The sequence below is a fragment of the Cryptotermes secundus genome, unplaced genomic scaffold (assembly GCF_002891405.2).
Source record: "Cryptotermes secundus unplaced genomic scaffold, Csec_1.0 scaffold82, whole genome shotgun sequence".
In the NCBI taxonomy this organism is placed as follows: domain Eukaryota; kingdom Metazoa; phylum Arthropoda; class Insecta; order Blattodea; family Kalotermitidae; genus Cryptotermes; species Cryptotermes secundus.
The window spans coordinates 50,110-72,221 of NW_019725414.1; the positions used below are offsets into that span (position 1 = coordinate 50,110).

Consider the following 22,112-nt stretch of genomic DNA (forward strand, 5'->3'; position numbering starts at 1 on the left):
CCCGCGCGGTTCACAACCGAGCGGCAGCCTGTGTTGCGGCCGGCGGTGGCATTTTCGAAAATCAGCTTTAAGCACCAATCATTTCAAATTAAAGGTAATTTCACGAATTTAACTTTACATTCATACTTTAAATGTATCATGTATTATGCTGGTTTATTATTTTGTTCCGTTTATTATCAGTAATCGTTACCTTCTATTCTGAGTTTAAAACGGTCGTAACTCCGTAACCGTCCAAAATCGGACACATGTTTATATGAACTTTTTTGATCACAAAAACCTAGGAAATCACCTCCTGCAGTTATGCACTAAAGTCGTGAAACACCTTGTATAACGATTCTTTCCAGCTGAATATTCAGACACGCTATTGATAATCACAGAACACATTAATATATGCACTCTAGGTATGCTAGGTTACGGCTAGGTATGCCCGAGAGTAAATTCAAACAAATAATGTTGGTGATCCTGATACGAACTACTCTTGACAGAAGTAAGAAATGGACGATGGTTTGGGAAATATGTATATATATATTTTTTTTTAGTTCAGGAAGTTAGAGTACAAATCTTTCGCCGCCTATCTTCAATGGATTGCATATCTTGCTTGACATTACATATAGTATGCCATTCATGTGCATTACTGCGTGATGAATTATAGATTGAGAGATTTGAATTACATAATTGCGTGAGGGATTTTATGATCGTTCATGATTATTTTTAAGGCGGAGTGCAACATGTCCCTAGCTTGTTTTGGGAAATAATTTACAGCTGACGGATTACCAACATACCACGGTTAACCTGCAACATACAGAGCACGGATCGGCTGATACGGAGAAACTTCGACGTTAAAATGTCTAGTCATTGTTAAAATTCTGTTTTAACTTTGTGTAACAGTGTGGTTGAATATAAATTTGCCTGCAGTCAAGATAGTCAAGATGGAAGATTACACGTCGGATAGTAGTGATAGTGATACCCTGCAACGAACACTTGATTATTCATATTTAATGTTGGACACAAATACTCTTTATCACAACATTGAGCATTTTGTAAACAAGGATAAGAAGCATACAGAAAATGTAGACACATTATTATTATATCACAACATGATTAAGATGCTGCCATTAAATTTTAATAAATTTAAGAACTTGAAGGTGTTAGACATCAGTTCCAATGGACTATTACGGTTACCAGAGATACTAACAGAATGCCCTCTCACATCTCTTATTGCTAAGAATAATAATTTAGACAGTGATTCTTTTCCAAAATCCTTTGGTGCCCTTGTGAATCTAAAAGAACTCAATGTTAGTGGAAACAATCTCACTTCCCTTCCTGAGCAAATACTTGAAGCTACAAGCTTGAAGTATCTTTATTTGGGTGGCAATCATATAAGGGAACTCTCCAAAGACATATGGAAATTAAATGGGTAAAAGATATTTTTCATTTTATGGTTTCATTATTTTTTCTACATATATGTACTGATGTAGATATAAATATGAAGGTGGCATTCAGTTACCCTTTAATCTTTGCAGGCTTCAAATTTTGTACATTGGTGGAAACAAACTTGTAGATGTACCAGAGTCTGTTGGCAAGCTAAAGCAATTGCAAGCCCTCAATCTAAGTGACAACATGCTGGAAAGTCTACCAGCTGCCATTGCAAATCTGAAGAACCTAAAGTCACTTTCACTTCACAAAAACAGGCTTCGGACTCTTCCAACAGAAATCATCACCTTGAAATGTTTAACAGAGGTTTGTATTGTGTTTCTACATTGGTGACAGAATTTGTTGATACATCTGAGTCAGGTGTAATGGGCTAAGCACCGTAGAGTCAATGAGCAACTTTGTGATTAATTGCAGAACTTTGCAGAGACATCATTGCATGCTTTTCCCATTCAGTATTACTTACCATGTGTTACAGAATAGCTTCAATCTTTACTTATAAACAACCCTTCCATTTTGAGACAGTTTCTAAGCACACAGAAGAGCTTCATAGTAACTTTCCACACTTTGGTAGCACCTGTGATTGGGGCTGGCAGGAGATCACAGGGGAACAGAGTGGCTGCTTGGGGTGGCATATTATTTTAGACTTTTTTGGGTGGGAGGTTAAGCAAAGATTAATTTTTGATGATTTTTGGTTCATGTGAGCATGTTATTTAGCAGTGTAAATAAGACTATTTTGAGAATTACAGCACCAATGACACTTTTCAACGTTCGGAAATTCGATAGTATTAATGAAGCTTTGAGATTTAACAAAGAGGATGGTGGTATTTCTCATCAGGTGGGGTGGAATTTAAGCTTGTCAGCCCTGTCTGGTATGGCATTTTGTAAGGTCACTTACTGTATTTCCTAGACTGTAAGATAGAACCAGACTTTATAGGAAAAAACTTTTATTTGGAAACACTGCCTGTTTATAAGGTTCATGCAGATTGTAGAAAGCATTTTCCAGTAAATGTGTGTTATATTTTGTGGAAAATACAGTAAGAAAACTACAACCACCAGAAAAAATCTTGAATACAAGATTAATTCTCTGTAATCTGGAGACACAATGCAGTTGTGGTTTTTAGATATAACATAGATGTTAGGGTTTTGTTCAGGGGGAGATGAGCTTTCTGACACAACATTGAAAACTGTATGGTGTAATGATTTAGTGGGGGTTCTAACAAAATACTGATGCCACCAAATTTCTCTTTCAACAAAATATATAAATTGTCTTCAGCGAAACTAAACTATACATGTATACTGATTGTAAGGCTGTGAACAGTCATAATTTGAATAATGTTACTAGCAATGGGAGATATAAAAAGACAAACAGTAATGGCCTGATGTAGAATAACAAGAAATTCTTTGAAGAACTAATTGCCTACTTTCCTTTGATACAACCTGGACCGCATAGAAAACAATGTGTCCCAACAATTCTGCTATTGCCTAACAATGATAGGGGGACACACATACAGACACACAGACTAATGGGAGGGATTTATGAAGTATGCCATTGAGATCCACTCATATCATGATATACATACTAAGTTTCATAGATTCATTCAGGCATTCAGAAGTTGACAGGGGGATGCACAGACACAGCACTGTGATCACATAAGCCTACTTTTATTTTCTGAAAATAGGGAAAGTAGGCTGAAAATTGTTAGATGGGTTGGATGGCTGAAGAATCACAGTTTGATTTCTGGCAAGAGATTTTTCTGTTCTCAGCAGCATCCAGACCGGCTCTGGGGCATCTATCCAATGGGTATCAGGGTCACTTTCCCTCAGGGTAAAATGTGCTGGGACATTAAGCTAACCATTTACCCCCACCTATTGTCAGGGTGAATAATGCATGGAGCTACACCATCACTCCCTCATATGTCTTTGCAGCATGGTGCTTAATTAATTAAGCACAGGAACAACTTCAGTTTTATACCTGACCATGGTTTAGTGATAAACATAACTCCTGGTAGTATAATCAGCAGTTGCAGAACCACAATCAGCCAAGGGCACATTCTTCCCCCCCCCCCCNCAACTTATTTATTTATTTAAATTTGCTAATCATTTGTGTCATGTGGGGGCATGCGGTAGCGTTGTTGGTTGAGGCAGTGTGCTACAAGCTGGAAGGTTGCGGGATCAAATACTGATGAGGTGGAATTTTTATTTTTCCAATTTACCTAATCCTTCCAGCCGCACCATGGCCCTGGGGTTGACTCAGCCTCTAACAGAAATGAGTACCAGGAATGTTCTTGAAATATTCTTGGGGGTAAGGGGCGGCTGGCACCTAAGGCTGACAGCCTTGCTGCCATCTATAAGCTGATTGTCTAAAAACTGAGGGAACCTCAGCATCTCACAACCCCATGGGTCTCCATGGCCTGTTAAGCGGGATACCTTTACTTTTATTGTATCATGTAGGTTCAATCTTCAGAGTTCATGTCTCATCTTTCATACATGAAATATCTTAAAAACTTGCATTATGCTTTTGAGCTTGTGTGTTCTGATAATGTACTTCAGTTCCTGTGCTTAAATAAGCACCACAATATGAAGATGTTGGGGAAGTGGATGTGTAACTCCTCACATTTCTTAAATTCAGCTGTAATGGAGGTGAGTGGTCAGCTTCATGTTCTGGTCACTTTACATCTGTGAAAGAGGCTCTCGAAATATCCTTTGGATAGGAGGGTGGGTGGGCACTAGGTCTGCTCTGGATACTCCAGAGAAGACAAGCATCACTTTTGCTTGCCAGGAATTGAACCCCAATTCCTTGGTTACCCAGTCCATAGCTTAGCCACTATATGAACTGTACCACCCCTCGTAACTGTAATAATAGTAGCAGTGTGTGGTATCTAGAGTTTTGATCAAGTTGAGAATTAAGCACTATAGTATGTTGCATATGAGGTTCTTACAGTGGTGACTATGAAGAATTTTGTCTCCTGGGTTGTATATAGTTTTGAGAGGGCCCAGTATGTTAGGAACATGTCGCCTCCATCTTGAGGGTTGAGGTGTGAGCAAAACAAGAAACCGGCAGAGTTCTGCTCTGCTTCTGCTGTGAAGTTTGGGCACATGCTCATATTTTGGAGGAATGCACTTCCTCATTTTTGTGAGTCCAAGAGTCAGCTAGTACATTCCTCTGAAATGTCACTGGCTTTTCACCAGACTCCAGTATTATGCAGTAGAAGACAGAACTCTTCATCACCACTCTGAGAACCTAAAATCCACCATCTTAGTTTAGAGAAGTGTGGGTGTATGCACTTACAGGGTAATGTTCACAATGGAAATTTTGAATCCTTTAAATATAATTTTAAGTTGCTGTATCTAAAAGACTAATTATGGTAGAAGACTGCTTCAATGATTGTAATTTAATAATGCAGAGACAAGGCACAATAGTAAACAGGGAATTCTGGGTAGAACTCATAAAGCCTATATGCTTGTTACATGGACTTCTGTTCCTACAAATCATGCTGTTAATGTTATACTCAGATAAAGTAAATTTATAATGCAACAGTGAAATTAACTTTAGGTTGTGGGGTTGCACAGAGGTTTAGCAGTTGCAGCCTCACTGTGGATGATGGATTTGTGAAGCTTATGTCGGACAGTTTTTGTGAAAACAGGGTCTTCAAGATGAATATTCAGTTCTGCTGAACTGTCACCTGTGCTGCAGTAGTTGTATGAATTTTAAAAACAATCCTTCTCAATGCTCAATGATCAATTTCTGTCACTGCTGATTTTCGCCCACTGTCCCTCTTTGCTGATATTTTCTTTGCATGATTCTTGTATGCTGACATAACGTTAGAAACTGCTGCTCTTGATACACTTAATAATATGGCAGTTTTTATCACAGATTCTCGAGCTAAACACACACCAACCATCTGTCCTCTTTTAGAATCAGACAAGTGTGCAGTTTTCCAGTTCTTTCACATGGATTGCCACTTAACACAATTAATTAATGCGCTGACATGAGCACTACAGAGTGTAAACAAATGGAAGAACATTCAGTGTTGCCAGCTGGAGTTCTTTCAATGTAGCCAACATAAATTCTGTTCTTCAGTTTCTTAATGTTTCCATTATTTTGTTCACCCCCTGTGTATATGTTTATGATCTGTGTCCACACTAAATTTCAGATGCTTAGTTCCAGTGGTTCAGTAGTTATTACCATCAGATTGAAAGCAACATAAATTTTATGCCTCAATTTTGTTATACATTCCACTAAAGATTACCCATTTTTTAAAAATAAATTTCAGGATACTAGATTCATGTCACTACTGTCACTTCCATCACACAAGTTGGTGTGTCCACCATGTTATTAGTCATTATAGGGAATTAAAACTATGATGAAATGATCAATAATAGTATAATGCCCATACCAAATCCCCTGAAAATCAGTAATCTGGTCTGGAAGTTGAGATGGGTAGGACATAACATTGACATCATGATTTCATAAGCATGTTTTTTCCCCTTAAAATAAGTAAACTAGCATTCATGTATGATGACAATTTAAGTAAGTGATCTTACACAGTCCCATGTTAGGTGGGTCCCTTGTCACCACGGCATGGCACATCCTTAGGTTTGCGGATGGAGGAGACTCCCTCCAGTTTTGGAGGGAAGCTGCAAATATATTGACTAAGCAGTTGTGGACAGCCGACAAGGGGTGGTCCTCCAGGTTGGGGGTTGGGCGTGGGGCTGGTAACTCCTCACCGTAAAAGATTACTTTGTTACGAAAATGAACACAAAGCCTCGGACCTGGACGGATTCCTTAGATAAATAACCTAAGCTAAAGAAAATGGATATGAGAGTTGGCACTTGGAATGTTCAAAGTTTGTATAGGGCAGGTTTGCTCAGGGCAGTGGCAGAAGAAATCTTAAAATATAAGTTACATTTAGCGGGAGTACAGGAGGTCAGATGAGATGGAGGTGGCATCGCACCAGCAGGAGACTATACATTTTTCTATGGAAAGGGGAATGAAAATCGTGAATTAGGTACAGGTTTTTTCGTACATAAGAGAATCGTATCAACAGTTAAGAGGGTAGAGTTCGTTAGTGATAGGATATCATATATAATACTAAAAGGTCGCTGGTGTGATACCATTGTTATGAATGTTCACGCCCCAACAGGAGATAAAATTAATGACATGAAGGACAAATTCTATCAAGAACTAGAACATGTATTTGATAAGTTCCTGAAGTACCATATGAAAATTTTTTAGGAGATTTCAATGCCAAAGTAAGGAGGGAAGACATTTTCAAACCAACGATTGGGAATGAGAGTTTGCATGAAATTAGTAATGATAATGGAGTTAGAGCAGTAAACTTTGCCACATCAAAAAAAAATCTTACCTTCAAAAGTACAATGTTCCCACATCGTAACATCCATAAATTTACTTTGACATCTCCTGATGGGAAGATACACAATCAAATCGACCATATTTTGATAGATAGGAGACAGCACTCAAGTATACTTCATGTCTGATCATTCAGGGCAGCAGATTGTGATACTGACCACTACCTGGTGGCGGAAGTTTAGGGAAAGACTGGCAGTGAGCAAATAAACAACACCCAGAGTTCATATGGAGAGGTTCAATCTAAAGAAATTAAATGAGGTAGAGGGTAAAGAGCAGTATTGTGTTGAAATCCGAAATATGTTTGCGGCTTTGGAAAACTTGGACACTGAGGTGGATGTTAATAAAACTTGGGAAACTATTAGAGAGAATATAAAAATGTCTGCCAAAGAGAATCTAGGTTATTAGGAACCGAAGAAGCATAAGCCATGGTTCGGTGAAGGATGCTCAAAATTATTAGATCAAAGAAAGCAGGCCAAATTGTAGTGGTTACAGGATCCAAGCGAGTTAAATGGGGAAAATCTAAACAATATGAGACGTGAAACCAACAGGCATTTCAGGAACAAAAAGAGGGAATATCTGAAAGACAGAATTGATGAGCTTGCAGTGAACAGTAAGAACAAGAACATTAGAGACCTGTATAGAGGAATAAATCACTTTAAGAGGGGTTACCAGCCTAGCAGTAACTTAGTGAAGGATGAGAATGGTGATATGCTTGCAGATTCCAACAACATTTTGGATAGGTGGAGGAACTACTTCTCTCAGTTATTGAATGTACATAGGTTAGGCTGAGCTGTTAGTACCTGATCCTAGCCCTCTTGAGGTTAAAAGTGCCATTGCAAAATTGAAATGGTATAAATTGCCAGGTAATGATGAGATTCCTGCAGAACTTATTCAAGCAGGAGGCGAAATATTACATTGTAAGATCCAGAATCTAATTACTTTTATTTGGCATAAGGAAACATTGCCTGATCAGTGGAAGGAGTCTATTATTGTACCAGTTCACAAGAAGGGTGATAAAACTGACTGTAGTAATTATAGGGGGATATCACTGCTATCAACTTCATACAAAATTTAATCCAATATTCTTATCTCAATGTTAAGTCCATATATAAATGAAATTATTGGGAATCATCAGTGTGGGTTTCAATGTAACAGATCAACTACAGATCAGATCTTTTGTATTTGACAGATATTGCAGAAAAAATGGGAATACAATGAGACAGTACATCAGCTATTTGTAGACTTCAAGAAAGCCTATGATTCAGTTATAAAGGATGTATTGTACAATATTCTGATAGTTTGGGATACTCATGAAACTAGTTAGGTTGATTAAAATGTGTTTCCAGGGAAACCAGGTGGGACTAAAATTAAACGGGACACATCAGCTGTTGGTCTACGCCAGTGATTTGAATCTACTGGGTGATAATGTAGATACCATAAAGAAAAACACACAAACTTTAATTGACGCAAGTAAAGAGGTTAGTCTAGAAGTAAACACAGAGAAAACTAAGTATATGTTGCTGTCTTGTCACCAAAATGCAGGGCAAAATCATGACTTAGAGATAGGAAACAGAAGTTTTGAAAATGTGGCACAGTTCAGATATTTTGGAATAACAATAACAGATCAAAACCTGATGCAGGAGGAAAATAAGAGGAGATTGAACTCGGGTAATGCTTGCTACCATTCAGTCCAGAACCTTTTGTCTTCTCATCTGCTGTCCAAAAACATAAAAATTAGAATATACAAAACTATAATTTTGCCTGTGGTTCTGTATGGGTGTGAAACTTGGTCTCTGACATTAAGGGAGGAACATAGACTGAGGGTGTTTGGACTCAAGAGAGATGAAGTGACAGGAGGTTAGAGAAAACTGCACAATGAGGAGCTTCATAACTTTTACTCTTCTCCAAGTATAATTGGAATGATCAAGTCAAGGAGGATGTGGTTGGCAGGGCATGTAGCGCAAACGGGGGAGACGAGGAATGCGTATAGTATATTGGTGGGAAAGCCAGAAGGAAAGAGACCACCGGGAAGACAGAGGCATAGGTGGGTGGACAATATTAAAATGGATCTTGGAGAGATAGGATGGGATTGGACTGATCTGGCTCAGGATAGGGACTAGTGGAGGGCCCTTGTGAACACAGTAATGAACTTTTGGGTTCCATAAAATGCTGGGAAATTCTTGAATAGCTGCAGAATTGGGGACTCCTCCAGAAGGGCTCAACTCCATGAGTAAGTAAATCTTACACAGTCAGCTTTTAGAATGTACTGTATGGATGTGGCGAGCATGCGGTAGTGTACTTGGATTTTACAATTATCCTAATCCTTCCAGCCACACTATGGCACTGGTGTTGATTGGGCCTCTAACAGAAGTGAGTACTAGGAATCTTCCTGGGGGTCAAGGGTGGCTAAATCATTGGGGGGGGGGAACAAAGTGTAAAAGTAACATGCATTTTGTCTCTGTAATATTAAATTTATATAGATTGGAAAGAGATGGTTACTTATTGCAGGAAGAGTTCACAGAAAGTCTGTGGAAAGATAAAGTATTTTCCCCAACTTAATGAATGTTGTTAATATAAAGATAACTAATGGTGCAGAAAGTGCAAGGCCTAGAAGCATTTACTGAATATAGTCTATGTTTAAAGCTGTAATGATGACTACACCTGCATTCCATAGTTTCAGGGGGAGGTACTGAAAGGGCACAATTTACAAGCACATTAGTTAAGAACATAAATGGCAGAATAATGTGAACGTCATCATTGTTTGCACCTTTAAGAGGTTAAGGTAAACTTATCCCTGTAACAGGTTGTGAAGGCCCATAGGGTTGTGAGAGGTTGAGGCTCCGACATCTTTTAGACAATTGGCTCACAGGTGGCAGTAAGGTTGTCAGCCTTATGTACTGGCTGCCCTTTAGCCCCAGGAAGATACCTGGTACTCATTTATGTTAGGGGCTGAGTTGACCTCAGGACCATAGTGCAGCTGGAAGGATTAGGTGAACTGAAAAAAAAATCCACCTCATCGGGACTGGAACCTGTCACCTTCTGACTTGTAACATAGTGCCTCAACCAACTACACTACTGCATACCCCACCTTTAAGAGGTTTCACAAGCAATTCTCTAGAGCCACATTAAGTTTTATTTCCTTGTTTCATGACTTGTTGTTGTGGGACAGGTAGAAGTTTTAGGATTTGCCTCTGTGCATTCATCATTTCATGCACATATTACAAAACACAGAATACTTCTGTAAACTGGATAGAAGTCAGTAATGCCAATGTGGACCTCAGCAGGTTGGAAAAATGCCTTTCATGGTGTGCATTTTAACATTCCCAGATTAAGATGATGTGTGAATAAAATTCTGTGGATAAACTTGTAACACATTTGCATTGCTTGTTTTGATTTGTGTCACATCCTTTCCACTGTAACTGAGAATAGAATAGCAGAATTATGACACAGTAAGGCCAACCTGCTCTGTGAACTCAAAGAACGGATTGAACACAAAATTGTCTTTTTCTTAGTAGCAACTACAAGATATGGACAGTATTTCCACACTGCATTTTTGTACACGAGTAAAATCTTTAGTCATCCTAGATGGTGATACACAAAACATTCCTGCAGTTCCAGTTACATAATGATTTTTTTTTTCTATATTGAGATGCCTGGTTTCAAGAGCATGTGAAGTATTGCAAACTTTACACAACAGTCAAAAAAGTTAAGTGTTTAGTGGGGGAAAAAAAACTGTAATGTTTGAGGACAAACTGCAGGATGTGGAAACGTGCAGAAGTTCATCTGGAAAAATGTCATAGCTAGGACCAGTTGCATTTGAATATTTCGAGTCAATTGCAGGCATGTGTGTGCACACTTTTATTGCCTTACCAAAGTATATAATCTTGGTGCCATGTTTTATATCTTGAAGAACACAATATTTTTTAAAGAAACCAGTGCCTGTAGTGTTTACAATTAGTGTGATGTAACACATATGCTCATTTGGTTGACTCAACCTACAAACATGAATAATTTTTAAAAATAATATAAGAGCTCTGAACAGTGTTCAGTCTAGCAGATGAGAACATGATAATGGAACAATAGGATTTTATTGTTACAATTTTATGTACCTATTGATGGCCCGGGTTCCATTTCTGGCATGGAAAAATTTTTGTCTTTACTGCATCCAGGCAGGTAGTAGGGGGCTCTTTTGCTGGGATAACGTGGCTGGGGCATGAAGCTGACTACTCACCTCCATCTACTGCTGAGGTTCAGAATGGTGGAGCTATACCTCCACTTCTGTTTTCATGCCATAAAAAAGTAAAGCTATCCTTGTAACAGGCCATGGAGGTCCATAAGGTTGTGAGACATTGAGGCTCCCACATTTTATAAGACAGTAGACTCACAGATGATGGTGAGGTAAGCCTTATATGTCAGCCAGCCACCCTATATCCCATGGAAGATTCCTGGTACTCGTTTCTCTAAGAGGTTGAGTTGACCTCAGGGCCATAGTGCAGCTAGAAGGATTAGGTCAATTGAAAAGTCCAATGACCTAATTGGGAATCAGATCCACAACCTTCCGGCTTGTAGCATATTGCCTTAACTAACTATGCTACCATGTGCCCTATCTTCATTTAATTAAGTGCAGGGACGACAGGGAATAATATTTTTAAGTCTAAACTGCATAGTTAAAAATCTTATGGTACAGAAAAGTCCAGAAATCTAAAATGTATAATTTTATAATTTCTAAAGTACTGTTTACCTCTCAGTTAAGTTTACGAGACAATCCACTGGTGGTGCGCTTTGTAAGCAACATGACGCTCAATCCTCCAAGTCTTCTAGAACATGCTGGGAGAACAGTCAAGGTCCATGGGATACCGTATGGAGCTCCAGATCTGCCGATGTGTCTTGTTGAATACTTAAACAGTGCTCATCATTGTGTCAACCCTAAGTGCAAAGGTAGTGAATGTATTATACCGATATCCAATTTCTCTATTAGTTGGTATTTGTATCTCATTATGAAGTGTTACGATCATACTTTATAACTACAGTCATTCACTTAAAAAATGTAATGTCTGATGAAATGTTGCAGAAACTAGTTTGGCCCGCTGTCTTGAACTCAGCAGTCCTGTTGAAACAAATGAAATACTAAAAAGATTTAGTCCCACCTTAAATAAAAATGTGGGTTCTGCAACTTTTGAAACTAATTGTTTGAATTTGATTCGTTTCATTTTGGTCCGTCACACTAACAGTTACAATTCTAAAAGACAAGTCAGTCCAATGTGACTATTTCAGTTTTGTCACTTGATGATTCACTAGCCTTACATGTTTCGATCCATTTGGATCATCTTCAGAGGCACCAAACACTTTTTTGAAACCACTATCACAACAGTTGTCAATCAAATACACATGTAATGTCCAAGTACACAATGTTCCATCTATCAGTCACAGCAGCCTTTCTGGTTATAGAAATATTTAAAGTTGTTTTAAAAACTTTGTTAAAAATTAAAATTCATAAACANCTGCTGTGACTGATAGATGGAACATTGTGTACTTGGACATTACATGTGTATTTGATTGACAACTGTTGTGATAGTGGTTTCAAAAAAGTGTTTGGTGCCTCTGAAGATGATCCAAATGGATCGAAACATGTAAGGCTAGTGAATCAAGTGAGAAAACTGAAATAGTCACATTGGATGGACTTGTCTTTTATAATTGTAATTGTTTGACGTAAAATATTTTGTCTCTCTTCTGTCTTGAAGGTGTATTCTTTGACAACAGAGTGGAGCACATAAAATTTGTGGACTTCTGTGGAAAATATCGTATTCCCCTGCTGCAGTACCTCTGTTCATCAAAATGTATTGAAGACAATTCCAACAACCATGTTGATGAATCAGGAGCATGTGGCTATGCCAACAGCAATATGATGAAGAAAGTTCTGCTTGGTTAGGCACTTCCTCTTCTGCCTGTCTTGTACTGACAGTGGCTTAGCTCAATTCACTGTGTTCATATTTCAGGAACGTTCCTACATTAATATTACATGTTTCTAATGGTAGTTACTACTAAATACTGGAAGATAGAGCACAATAAGTTGTGCATAATTTCTTGCAAACTGTGTTTTCTATTTCCTGAATAAGAACATAAAAAAGACTGATGAAATTTCTTAATTATGTTTTATATGGAGGAGAATATTTGAATTTAGAAGTTGAGAATTTATACTTCATGGCAAAATCAGCACATCACATATCACTACACAAATGTACATTCAATTTAGTACCTCAGTGTGTGTGGAAGGTTCCAACAACAGCTATCATATAATAATGGTTGTTCACTATATAATCTTGAGAGACTTATTGTGGTACAAATTAATGATCTAACTCATAGGAAATGAAAATTATAGGCAACTTTGCAGGTAACTTTATACTCGTAATACACAATTAAAGAATCTGAGTGTATGTTTTAAGAAGGGAATAAAATGATTTCTTTGGACTTTCAAGTAGAAATCTGCATTACTTATTGAATTCCTTTTCATGTCTTTTTATTTTTCAGAAAAGCAACTTTTATTTATTTCATACAGCAGTTGGTATGTGGCAAGGCAATGGCCACGCATAGTCTTTTAAATAATCTGTTACTCTAGATAGCGAATTTTGCTTTCAACTTAGAGAAGAGAAAAGTTTAACATTTATTTCCCCTAGAACGGTAACTACCACACAATAACTGGAGAATGATCTAGAAATCTAGAACCTATTTCAATAGCTCTGTCACCGATTCCAAAATATAGACACCATGAATAAATGTGAGTGTGTCATCTCAATGGGTATGATACTTATCTTATAAAAATGTTTTTTTTTTCTTTTACAGCACATGAATATAGAAACATTTCTTTACATGTGTGCTCATTTAAAAGTATCCATGTGCCTTAGTTTTGGATGGATTACAATTCTTTACTTTTCTCTTTTTTAAGTGTCAGCATTTTGTTTTCATGAATTTCTGTTAGCAATAGGCAACTTCCTGACACACACAAATATCTCAACTGACACAAGTCTCTGTTTTATCTAACAACTAATCTGTTTTGAATATGTTTAAATATACCAAGGAAAATAATGATAATAAAGACAGTAAAGCAGCAGATTATTTACAGCAATGAAAAATCTCGGGAGATAAATACAAGATGGCATCTCGCTACCTCTATAATGAAGGAAGTGCAGAGAAATACTCCCGTGTTGTGAAAAGTCAAGCACGGAAGATCTTTCTCGAGATATCTCACTTCTTACGGAATCGTTATATTCATCCATACTCTTTAAGTATTATCTTTATTTCTTATGTGTAAACCAACCATCGCTACTTTTTTATTATGTGAAATTTACACATAACCTCCACAAATATATATTCAGCTATTAAAAAAATGGTGCCCCCAAATATATTGTTTAAACTTTGTACAGAAATGCACATGTCCACAAGTATTATTTATTATTTACTATAATATGTTTGTTTAGTTTAACAATGACATAGATCATTTAGGACACACAATGCCATCATTTAAAAACTATTAATACACACTTAACAAGTTCTTTATTATTATTTTGACGACAGCTTGCATATCAGAAACAAATCCTCCTAAGTCAGTCAGGTTTCATAAGCTGCTGAACTGAAATAACAGCATCTTTGCAATTCCCGTGCCCTTTTCCTCAAATGCTCTGTTCTAAGTTCTAATCATCCATACACATATTACACATAATTACAAATACAGGCATCGTTTGCTTTCAATTATCTTTACAGTTATGAATTTTTTTTTTGAGAAAAAAGTTAGTACAGCAAAAGCTAATTTGAAAGGCCTGATATGTGAAAATCTACTGCATATAATTCAAGTTCTCATACTGACTGGATTACTGATGCTCTATGTATATATTTATGTGTATATATATTTATTTATATTCATTCCTGAGGTGCTAAGTATGCACTCTATAACAGCCTATAACTAATCTTTCTTTTTTGCATAGAAGAAAATTTTCTCATAAAAAAGGGGGAGAAGCTAGAACTCTCATGCACAATGAAATCTAAAAGATTCCTATTATAACGCAGCAATAGCCATGCCAAATTACACATACAATATGAAGTCTCTGATATTTTTATAAGTTATTATGAAGGTGCTCACATTACAAATGTGCACTTATTTTCCTGGAAAGCTTACATGCTATGATTTTTCACACTTTTTTAAGTCATACAACTGAATACTACTGGACAAACTGTCATACAAATGGCTCATAATTTGAAGAAATATGTATCAAGAGCACTGGCAGCACAAATTATGCACACCGTATGTTCATATTCATGGTTGACTAGGGCTTAAAAAAAATACTGCATATCTAGTAATGCATTCTGCATTTATAACAGCGTTCCTAACAAGATAAATGTCAGCACACATTCACTGCTTCACTCAGATCTCAATTTGGACATGGACATTCCATTATACTAATACATTACATGGTACACAAAATCACTTTGCAGGAAAAAGAATCTCTGAGTTTTCTTATAATACACTACAGTTTCTGATTCAGACTAAATTGACACTTCTTTTATGCTGGGGAAAAAATGGTTTTAAATGTTTAGTATTAGGTCCTGAGGCAGAATGCAACAATTACACTTGTTAATATGCTCTCCTCATTTAAATATTTAAACAAAACAAAAACTAGTTGCTGAAAGTTTCTTATTTCAGTGTTAACAAACAGTATACATATTAACAGATTCAAGTAGTAAGAAATACAATAACATTCTCTTTAGGTGAACCTCAAGTAGAAGGCATGGAAATCCTTTGAAGTATACAACAGATTTGCATTCCATATGTGATTAAATACACATTAGGAAGGAGTTTACTGGTTGGAACTAGAAATAATCTTGACTACAGCCCTTTTGTGTGTTCCCTCTTCAAGACAAAGTACTGTAAAACAGCTTCACAGATGATCTCGCTTTCCCACAGTACACATCAGGACCTGTTCTCATAGCAGAAGAACAGTTAACAGAAAGTGTCAGTATGGAAGCTGTTGGAACAGAGTAGCATTGCTACTGTGGGCTTCCCCACATACAGCACAGAAGAATGGCCTAACCAGCTTTTCTTTTCTTTTTTTTTTTTGCCAGTGAATACTACACACAAAATGCTTTTAAACATAAATACATACAGAAGAAGTATTAATGTGTACTGCATAGAACAGCCATTTGTCACACAGTTCTTCTGGTGCCAGCCATTATGGATACAAATGGAGGGGGGGGGGTTTGTGTCTCACACATACTATACAAACTAATACAATTATGCAAATGAAGTCAACATTTATAAAAATATTTGGCTTGAGAAATTGGGCTGTTCTAATAGTAGGAAAATGCAACCATTTTCATTTTGTTCTGAAATGGAGAAGACATACATGTCCACACAGTTACATGACCACTTTTGAAGATGAAGGCAGAATATCCATTTCAAAACTAAATAAATGAAACCTCATCCATATTCCATACTCCACTGCAGATGGAAATTTGTATATTACTTCACACACACAAGTGACACTACACAAGTAACTTTTCTTGGAGTCATCAGTGGTTGAGCATGATCCAACAGTTACCACTGGCAAACAGGTCTTCAGCATTCCCCATATCAGTATAAAAATGTAATGCCCACAAATGTATTTCATGATTTCTGATGACCAGTATAAACTGCATTCTCGTTCCAACAGTTTCACTCTGTGACCTAGCCTTTCTGGTTCCTGAAGAGACCAAAACTGCTGTTAATGTACCATGTTTAAAATAAGCAACCCTGTGATGCAAGTTCCAGACACCATGAAATAAATGGTATCTAGAACTTGCATCAGGGAATTGTTAAAGTAGAGCACAAACTCTTATATGCTGAATGGTTTTATTTAAAAACAAAAAGTAATAAACTCAATCTGTTTCCATTATATAGATGCTTTAACAAACAGTGTTCTAAATAATTTAATACATACAAACGTTACCAAGATCTGTCTCTCTTCATCTTATATATATATATATACAAGGCTCATGGTAAGTCTGAAATTTTGATTGTCCTTTTCAGAAATTTGAAAAACAGCAGAGGCAGTAGACAGTATTATTTAATGGAAATATATCTATTCGTGAGCAGATTCAACATTGCTACAATTGTGCAGTACCCAATGACTTTACACAAGTTTCATAACTAACCAGATTTGATTATTAGTTACAGTAGTTTATTTAGCAGTATTAATTAAATCAGTTCTTTCTATCATGCCGTTCAAGGAAATCAACTTTCTGACATACAGGAAGGAAACAACTGTGATACTTCACGGTTAACCATTTGTCAGATTCAACGCACAACCTCTCGAACATAAATGTAAGTACGATAACAGATTTAAACTGTCAGTGGTACATGGTTTTGTGTACCCCTATTCATAAGCGTTCTTTTATTTCATCAACACTGCTCTCAAGTACTAGCTCATCACATTTTTAGTTTGACAACTTCTTCTTTTTACTGTTGCTAGTTCTTATTTCTCCAGCAAGGATAACCATTGCTGCTGAAAATTTGAATCCAGCTACAGGACAGTGTAGAGTTCTACCCTTAGTACATAATCAGCAGTCTCGAGAATGAACTAGATGTTATGTCGACATACACTTCGCATTAAGCACCTTCCCCAGCCAATAATCACTTGCACATTCTCTACTTCATATACAAGCTAACACCATTATGAAAGTAAAATTATAAATGGTCCTGACAAATTTGGAGATGTCACATATTGCACAACAGAAAGGCAAATCATTCATATTTTTTACAAAGCACCAATCTTTCTTTTTAAAAATTCGATCCACTTCGCATACAGCTACAGAAGCTAAAATGAAGTCACTTCAATAAAAAGGAGAGTATAAGTGAAACCACTGTGTATGCGACACACTGTGGATTTCATTTTTGAAATGGTCAACATGTAAAAGGATGTATGATTTAAAAAGAGGGCTAAAATGAACAATTTTAACAATCCCCATCCTTCCCCCCCCCCTAACCACTTTACAATAAAACAGCAATCCATCCTAAATACCCCTCCTCTGCTTGAAAAGCTAAAATAATACTTTCCACTTACAATAAGAAAATGAGGAAACATTAATTCATATCATTTGTTTAAACATTTTCACAATGCTGCACATTTAATTATTAATCAGCCCATTCCATGCTGGTTTACTAACTTACTACTTACAGTATTTGGCAGCTTTAGCTTTCAAAAGATGATGTAAAGAAACAGCCGGTGAGTAATCTGGAGGGGAGAACTATTTATACATCTGTTAAGTAATTTATAATCGCAATATATACGCACAAAGATGGAACAAGATTTAAACTGTACATTTGATTTACTGTGGATAGTATTTGTTCCTTTTCATTACAGAGCAAAATGTATTACATCCTGACCAAATTACATCTTATTGAAGGATATTCCCATGTCTAATTTTTTATAGTTTCCTTTACTTTTACTTGGATAAGTGTAAAACAGAAAGATGTCACACATTTTGATACAAAATCCAAATGTGGCAAGTCTCCACTTTTATTATTATTTATTTGATTCAGGCTGTGAGAGAACTGATCAACTCACGATGTCCATATTTATATCCCATTTCAACCTTCACATTCTCTTTAACGCAAGATATCAGATAGTCAGTTTCCACTGAGTTCCTTTCCTCTATAACTTACATCAAATAATAAAAAGAATGGTATGGCATCCAACACTGAATCTTCAACATTCTCAATAATGTCATTTGCATGTTGCCCTAATGTACATCTGTTGTCATCATGTGACCTGCTAGTTGTGGGCATAGTTTTGGTGGTTCCCCTGACATGTGTAGGATGATTGCCTTATGTTGCTTGTGTTTCCCACCCTTCACGATACATCTCATTTTACATTTCTTCAACTGGATCACACTTGTCGTCATATTACCACTGCTGCTAGGTGTGGTCTTGATAGTTGGTCTAGTTGTTTGGTGTGGACGTAGTGACATGTGGCGGAGTTTAAACAAATGGGCTACCTCAAGCCATTCCAGATGCTGCTGCAGCTGCTCCACTGGGGGACGGGACATTTGGGTCAGCTGTTGCCATTGAGTTGGTGTCTGCAGATGGTGCACTGACACCTGGGTTACCACTAGCACCACCATTTCCATCTGCTCCTGAATTTCCTCCTCCACCACCACCGACACCAGATCCTTCTTGCGCATGGCGTGGCAACAGCACTGAATTGAGAGATGGCTGAATGCTCAGCTCTGGGGAATGTAACCAGTAAGTGTGAAACACAGCATAAAATGTTCATACTGAAGGCATACATGCACACCACACACTGCCAAATTCAGTCTCTATGTCTCTCCTAAACAGAGAGTCACAGAAGAAATTGGTAAAGACAAAAAATATTCCTATTTCAGAGATAACCATGGAAAAAGTGTTAATTTTGCTGCCACATGTACAGACTCAACTTTAAACCAACTTATTTTCCCATACCTCCTCTGTATGAAAGGCAACAGGATCATGATGGCAATGGCATCATTACTATGATATGGGGGGGGGCAAAGTATAATCTCCTGTTGCTAGATAAGGGACAATAGTGAGGACAGGGTGAACATATGGGACAAAAAGGAAAACAGGAGAAAAGATGGAAGGGGCTAATTTAACTTGAGGGAAAGACATGGAGGAGGACGAAAAGAATGATGATAGGATGAACATTAGATGGGAAAGGCATGCTGAAGAAAGAAGGGAAGAAGATAAAAATATAAAAGGGATATAGCAAAGGAAGAACAAATGGGTAAGGTAAGTAAGCATGATGACCAAAAACAGTTCCTGAAATCACAATGCAGGTTTTTCTGTATGGGCACAGTAGTTATAATATCAATTCTTTGTTGTGTTGTATCCAGGGACCATGAAGAATCAACTCACCCTGTTCTGTAAAGTTGAACAGTGGTGGCAGTTCCCTGCCGTTTGGTAGCCGTGTGTTCGTCTCTCGTAGTTCATCAAAGAAAGTGTGGGCACATGCCTGGAGTGGGGAGATACGGGATGAAGGTGTGTACTCTAGCAGCCGTGACACCAGATCTATTGCCTCGGGTGGTGTGCGTGCACGGAACACCTGTCATCAGCACCAGAAAGTCACATACGTATTGCAAACAAATAAAAGTACAGCTCAATAGAACTGAAGCAAAGTTTGAAGGAAGCAGACTACTGTGTCCCATATGTTTCAATATGCTGGACATTCCACATGTCTGGAACTGCAAGTTATGCTGGAGTACTGACACACAGCTGCTATTAAGTACGATCAGTGTCTTACCATATACCCAACTTATTCCTGAGAAAAACCCCTACAGCTAAGAATTACTTCCATTTGGTTGCCTACTCACCGCCATCACCCTTAACTGGGACAAGGAGAAGACATATATTTCCTATAGTTCCACACTTGTGGGACAACCTGCAGAAAAATAATGTTGCTGCTTCTGTTTATCTCAAAACAGAACTGTATCATAGCAAGTGCTATTAGCATTGTCCAGAATTTAAAGAGTAATAAAGCACAAATATAATAAATAAAAAATAGTATCATCAAATGCAACTGCACATGGCCAATACTACTTCTTACAATGGAACACACAAGACCTGTTATCAAATACTTATGTGTTGTGAGAAACAGGTGTAAGCTAACTGGCCAACAACGTGAAATGAAAATCCATACATGTGTAGCACCAGAAAATAAAGGCTTTGCCCTCCATACCAAATTAAATATTGCTACTAGGAACCTTTCATTTTTAATCTCTATCAAATGTGCAGCATAAGTTTTTGATAATATTGTGACGTATTGCGCTATGGAGGTCATCCCCTCCCCTGCCAGCGGTGACGTAGCGGCATCGGAGCGCTGCTGCTGCTCTGATAACAGGCCAGCCAACACTCCTCCCCCTCCCCTGCAGTGACGTGGCAGCGCTGCCTACTGTGATGTAACACACGACATCGCTGTTGACACAGGCAACAGCAAACGGTATAACAAGCGGCTGAGCAGTGTGTGTGAGCAGGAGTGACACAGTTAAAAGGCAGCAGCTGCCGAAGACAGTTGAAATGTAGTCACCAATGGAGACAGCTGAATTGGAACAGTCACCGAGGTCAGTTGTAGCGAGCGAATCGTGAAGGCGGAAAGAAGAATACTGGAATGTGTGATTAGACGTGATAGTGTGAGAAGGTATTGGGAGTGTGCAATACAGTGACACTGGTATAGCTCCCGTATTTTACTGTGAATAAGTGAAGACTACTGAAGACAGTACTAATTGGAATATTATCTCCTGCTCAAAGGACTTCAGTCAACCGACTGAAATTACTTTTCTGAACTACCGAAATTCATTTTGAAAACCCTAACTGAATTAAAGTTACAGCCACTTAAGATGAAATCTGGAATGAACAATTCCTAGACGTCAGGTGGAATGGTTTTAATCCATAACATTTATGAGAGTGAGTTATTATGCAAAGGCAGATCCCATTTAAGAATCAGTTAAGTATAATTTGTGAGAAATGTATGCAATTAGTGGAAGAGGTACAAACAGCTATAAACAGGTAACATATCAAAGCAAAACCCCCTTGACTAAGCCAAACATAACATTTTTCCAAAAATAATGAATTTTGTGGAGTTAGGAGAGATTCTTGTTCTAGCTGCACCTGACTTGCAGCCACACGATGCTCTCACCGTACCAGACAATGAATGAGTCTTATGTGGTTTTTCCTCAACTCAGTAGGCAGTACGTCCAATGGATCCTTCACAGACATTTGCTTAAAATTTCCATAGTCATATTTTATTTATGAAAATGTCTATGCAGGGGAATGTGGTAGCAAAGCTGGAGGGCTGCAGGTTCGATTCCTGATGTCACTGGACTTTTCAATTGACCAACTCCTTCCAGCCATACTGTGGCCCTGGGGGTAAAGGGTAGCTGGCGTGCAAGGCTAACAATCTCACTGCCACCAGTGAGCTGACTATCTAGAAAATGTTGGAGCCTCGAGGTCTCATAACCCTATGGGCCTCCACGGCCTGTTACTGAGATATCTTTACTTTTTTTACATGTCTATGCAACTAATATTTTTTTTTTAAATTGCATAGTGGGGGGTGGAGTCCTGGGTCCACTCAGCATGTTGGCCACTGACTGGCCTATTGTACCTGCCCCAGGTGATTATGATGGAGAATTTGGTGGAATGAAGATTGGCGGGGGAAACCGAAGTACTCTGAGAAAACCTGCTCCAGTGTCACTTTGTCCACCACAAACCCCACTTGACCAGACCCGGGCTCGAATCCTGGCTGCCGGG

The 22,112-nt window shown here is 37.8% G+C and overlaps 2 protein-coding genes across 5 annotated transcripts in view; one reads left to right on the forward strand and one right to left on the reverse strand.

Annotated features, from left to right (window-relative positions):
• Positions 1–493: 493 nt before the first annotated feature.
• LOC111863304 (leucine-rich repeat-containing protein 58) lies at positions 494–15,961 on the forward strand. Its single transcript, XM_023849502.2, has 4 exons — positions 494–1,417; positions 1,524–1,740; positions 11,554–11,743; positions 12,547–15,961. Exons 1-4 carry the CDS (start codon positions 930–932, stop codon positions 12,732–12,734), a joined length of 1,083 nt encoding a protein of 360 aa, XP_023705270.1. The 5' UTR covers positions 494–929; the 3' UTR covers positions 12,735–15,961.
• The window catches only part of LOC111863303 (glycogen synthase kinase-3 beta), a 194,484-nt gene continuing 185,976 nt past the window's right edge, over positions 13,605–22,112 (reverse strand). For all 4 annotated transcript variants that reach the window (XM_023849498.2, XM_023849497.2, XM_023849500.1 and 1 more), the window contains exons 7-8: positions 19,725–19,911; positions 13,605–19,060 (exon numbers count right to left, since the gene is read on the reverse strand). In XM_023849498.2, coding sequence (XP_023705266.1) covers positions 18,831–19,060; positions 19,725–19,911 — 417 coding nt within the window. In that variant the 3' untranslated portion in view covers positions 13,605–18,830. The remainder of the gene's footprint in view (positions 19,061–19,724; positions 19,912–22,112) is intronic.

Excerpts from the sequence above, each read along its gene's own strand:
- LOC111863304 (XM_023849502.2), top strand. The coding sequence starts at position 930 with ATGGAAGATTACACGTCGGATAGTAGTGATAGTGATACCCTGCAACGA. Across the intron at positions 1,418-1,523 it reads GACATATGGAAATTAAATGG|GCTTCAAATTTTGTACATTG; the intron begins GTAAAAGATATT and ends TAATCTTTGCAG. Across the intron at positions 1,741-11,553 it reads CCTTGAAATGTTTAACAGAG|TTAAGTTTACGAGACAATCC; the intron begins GTTTGTATTGTG and ends TTTACCTCTCAG.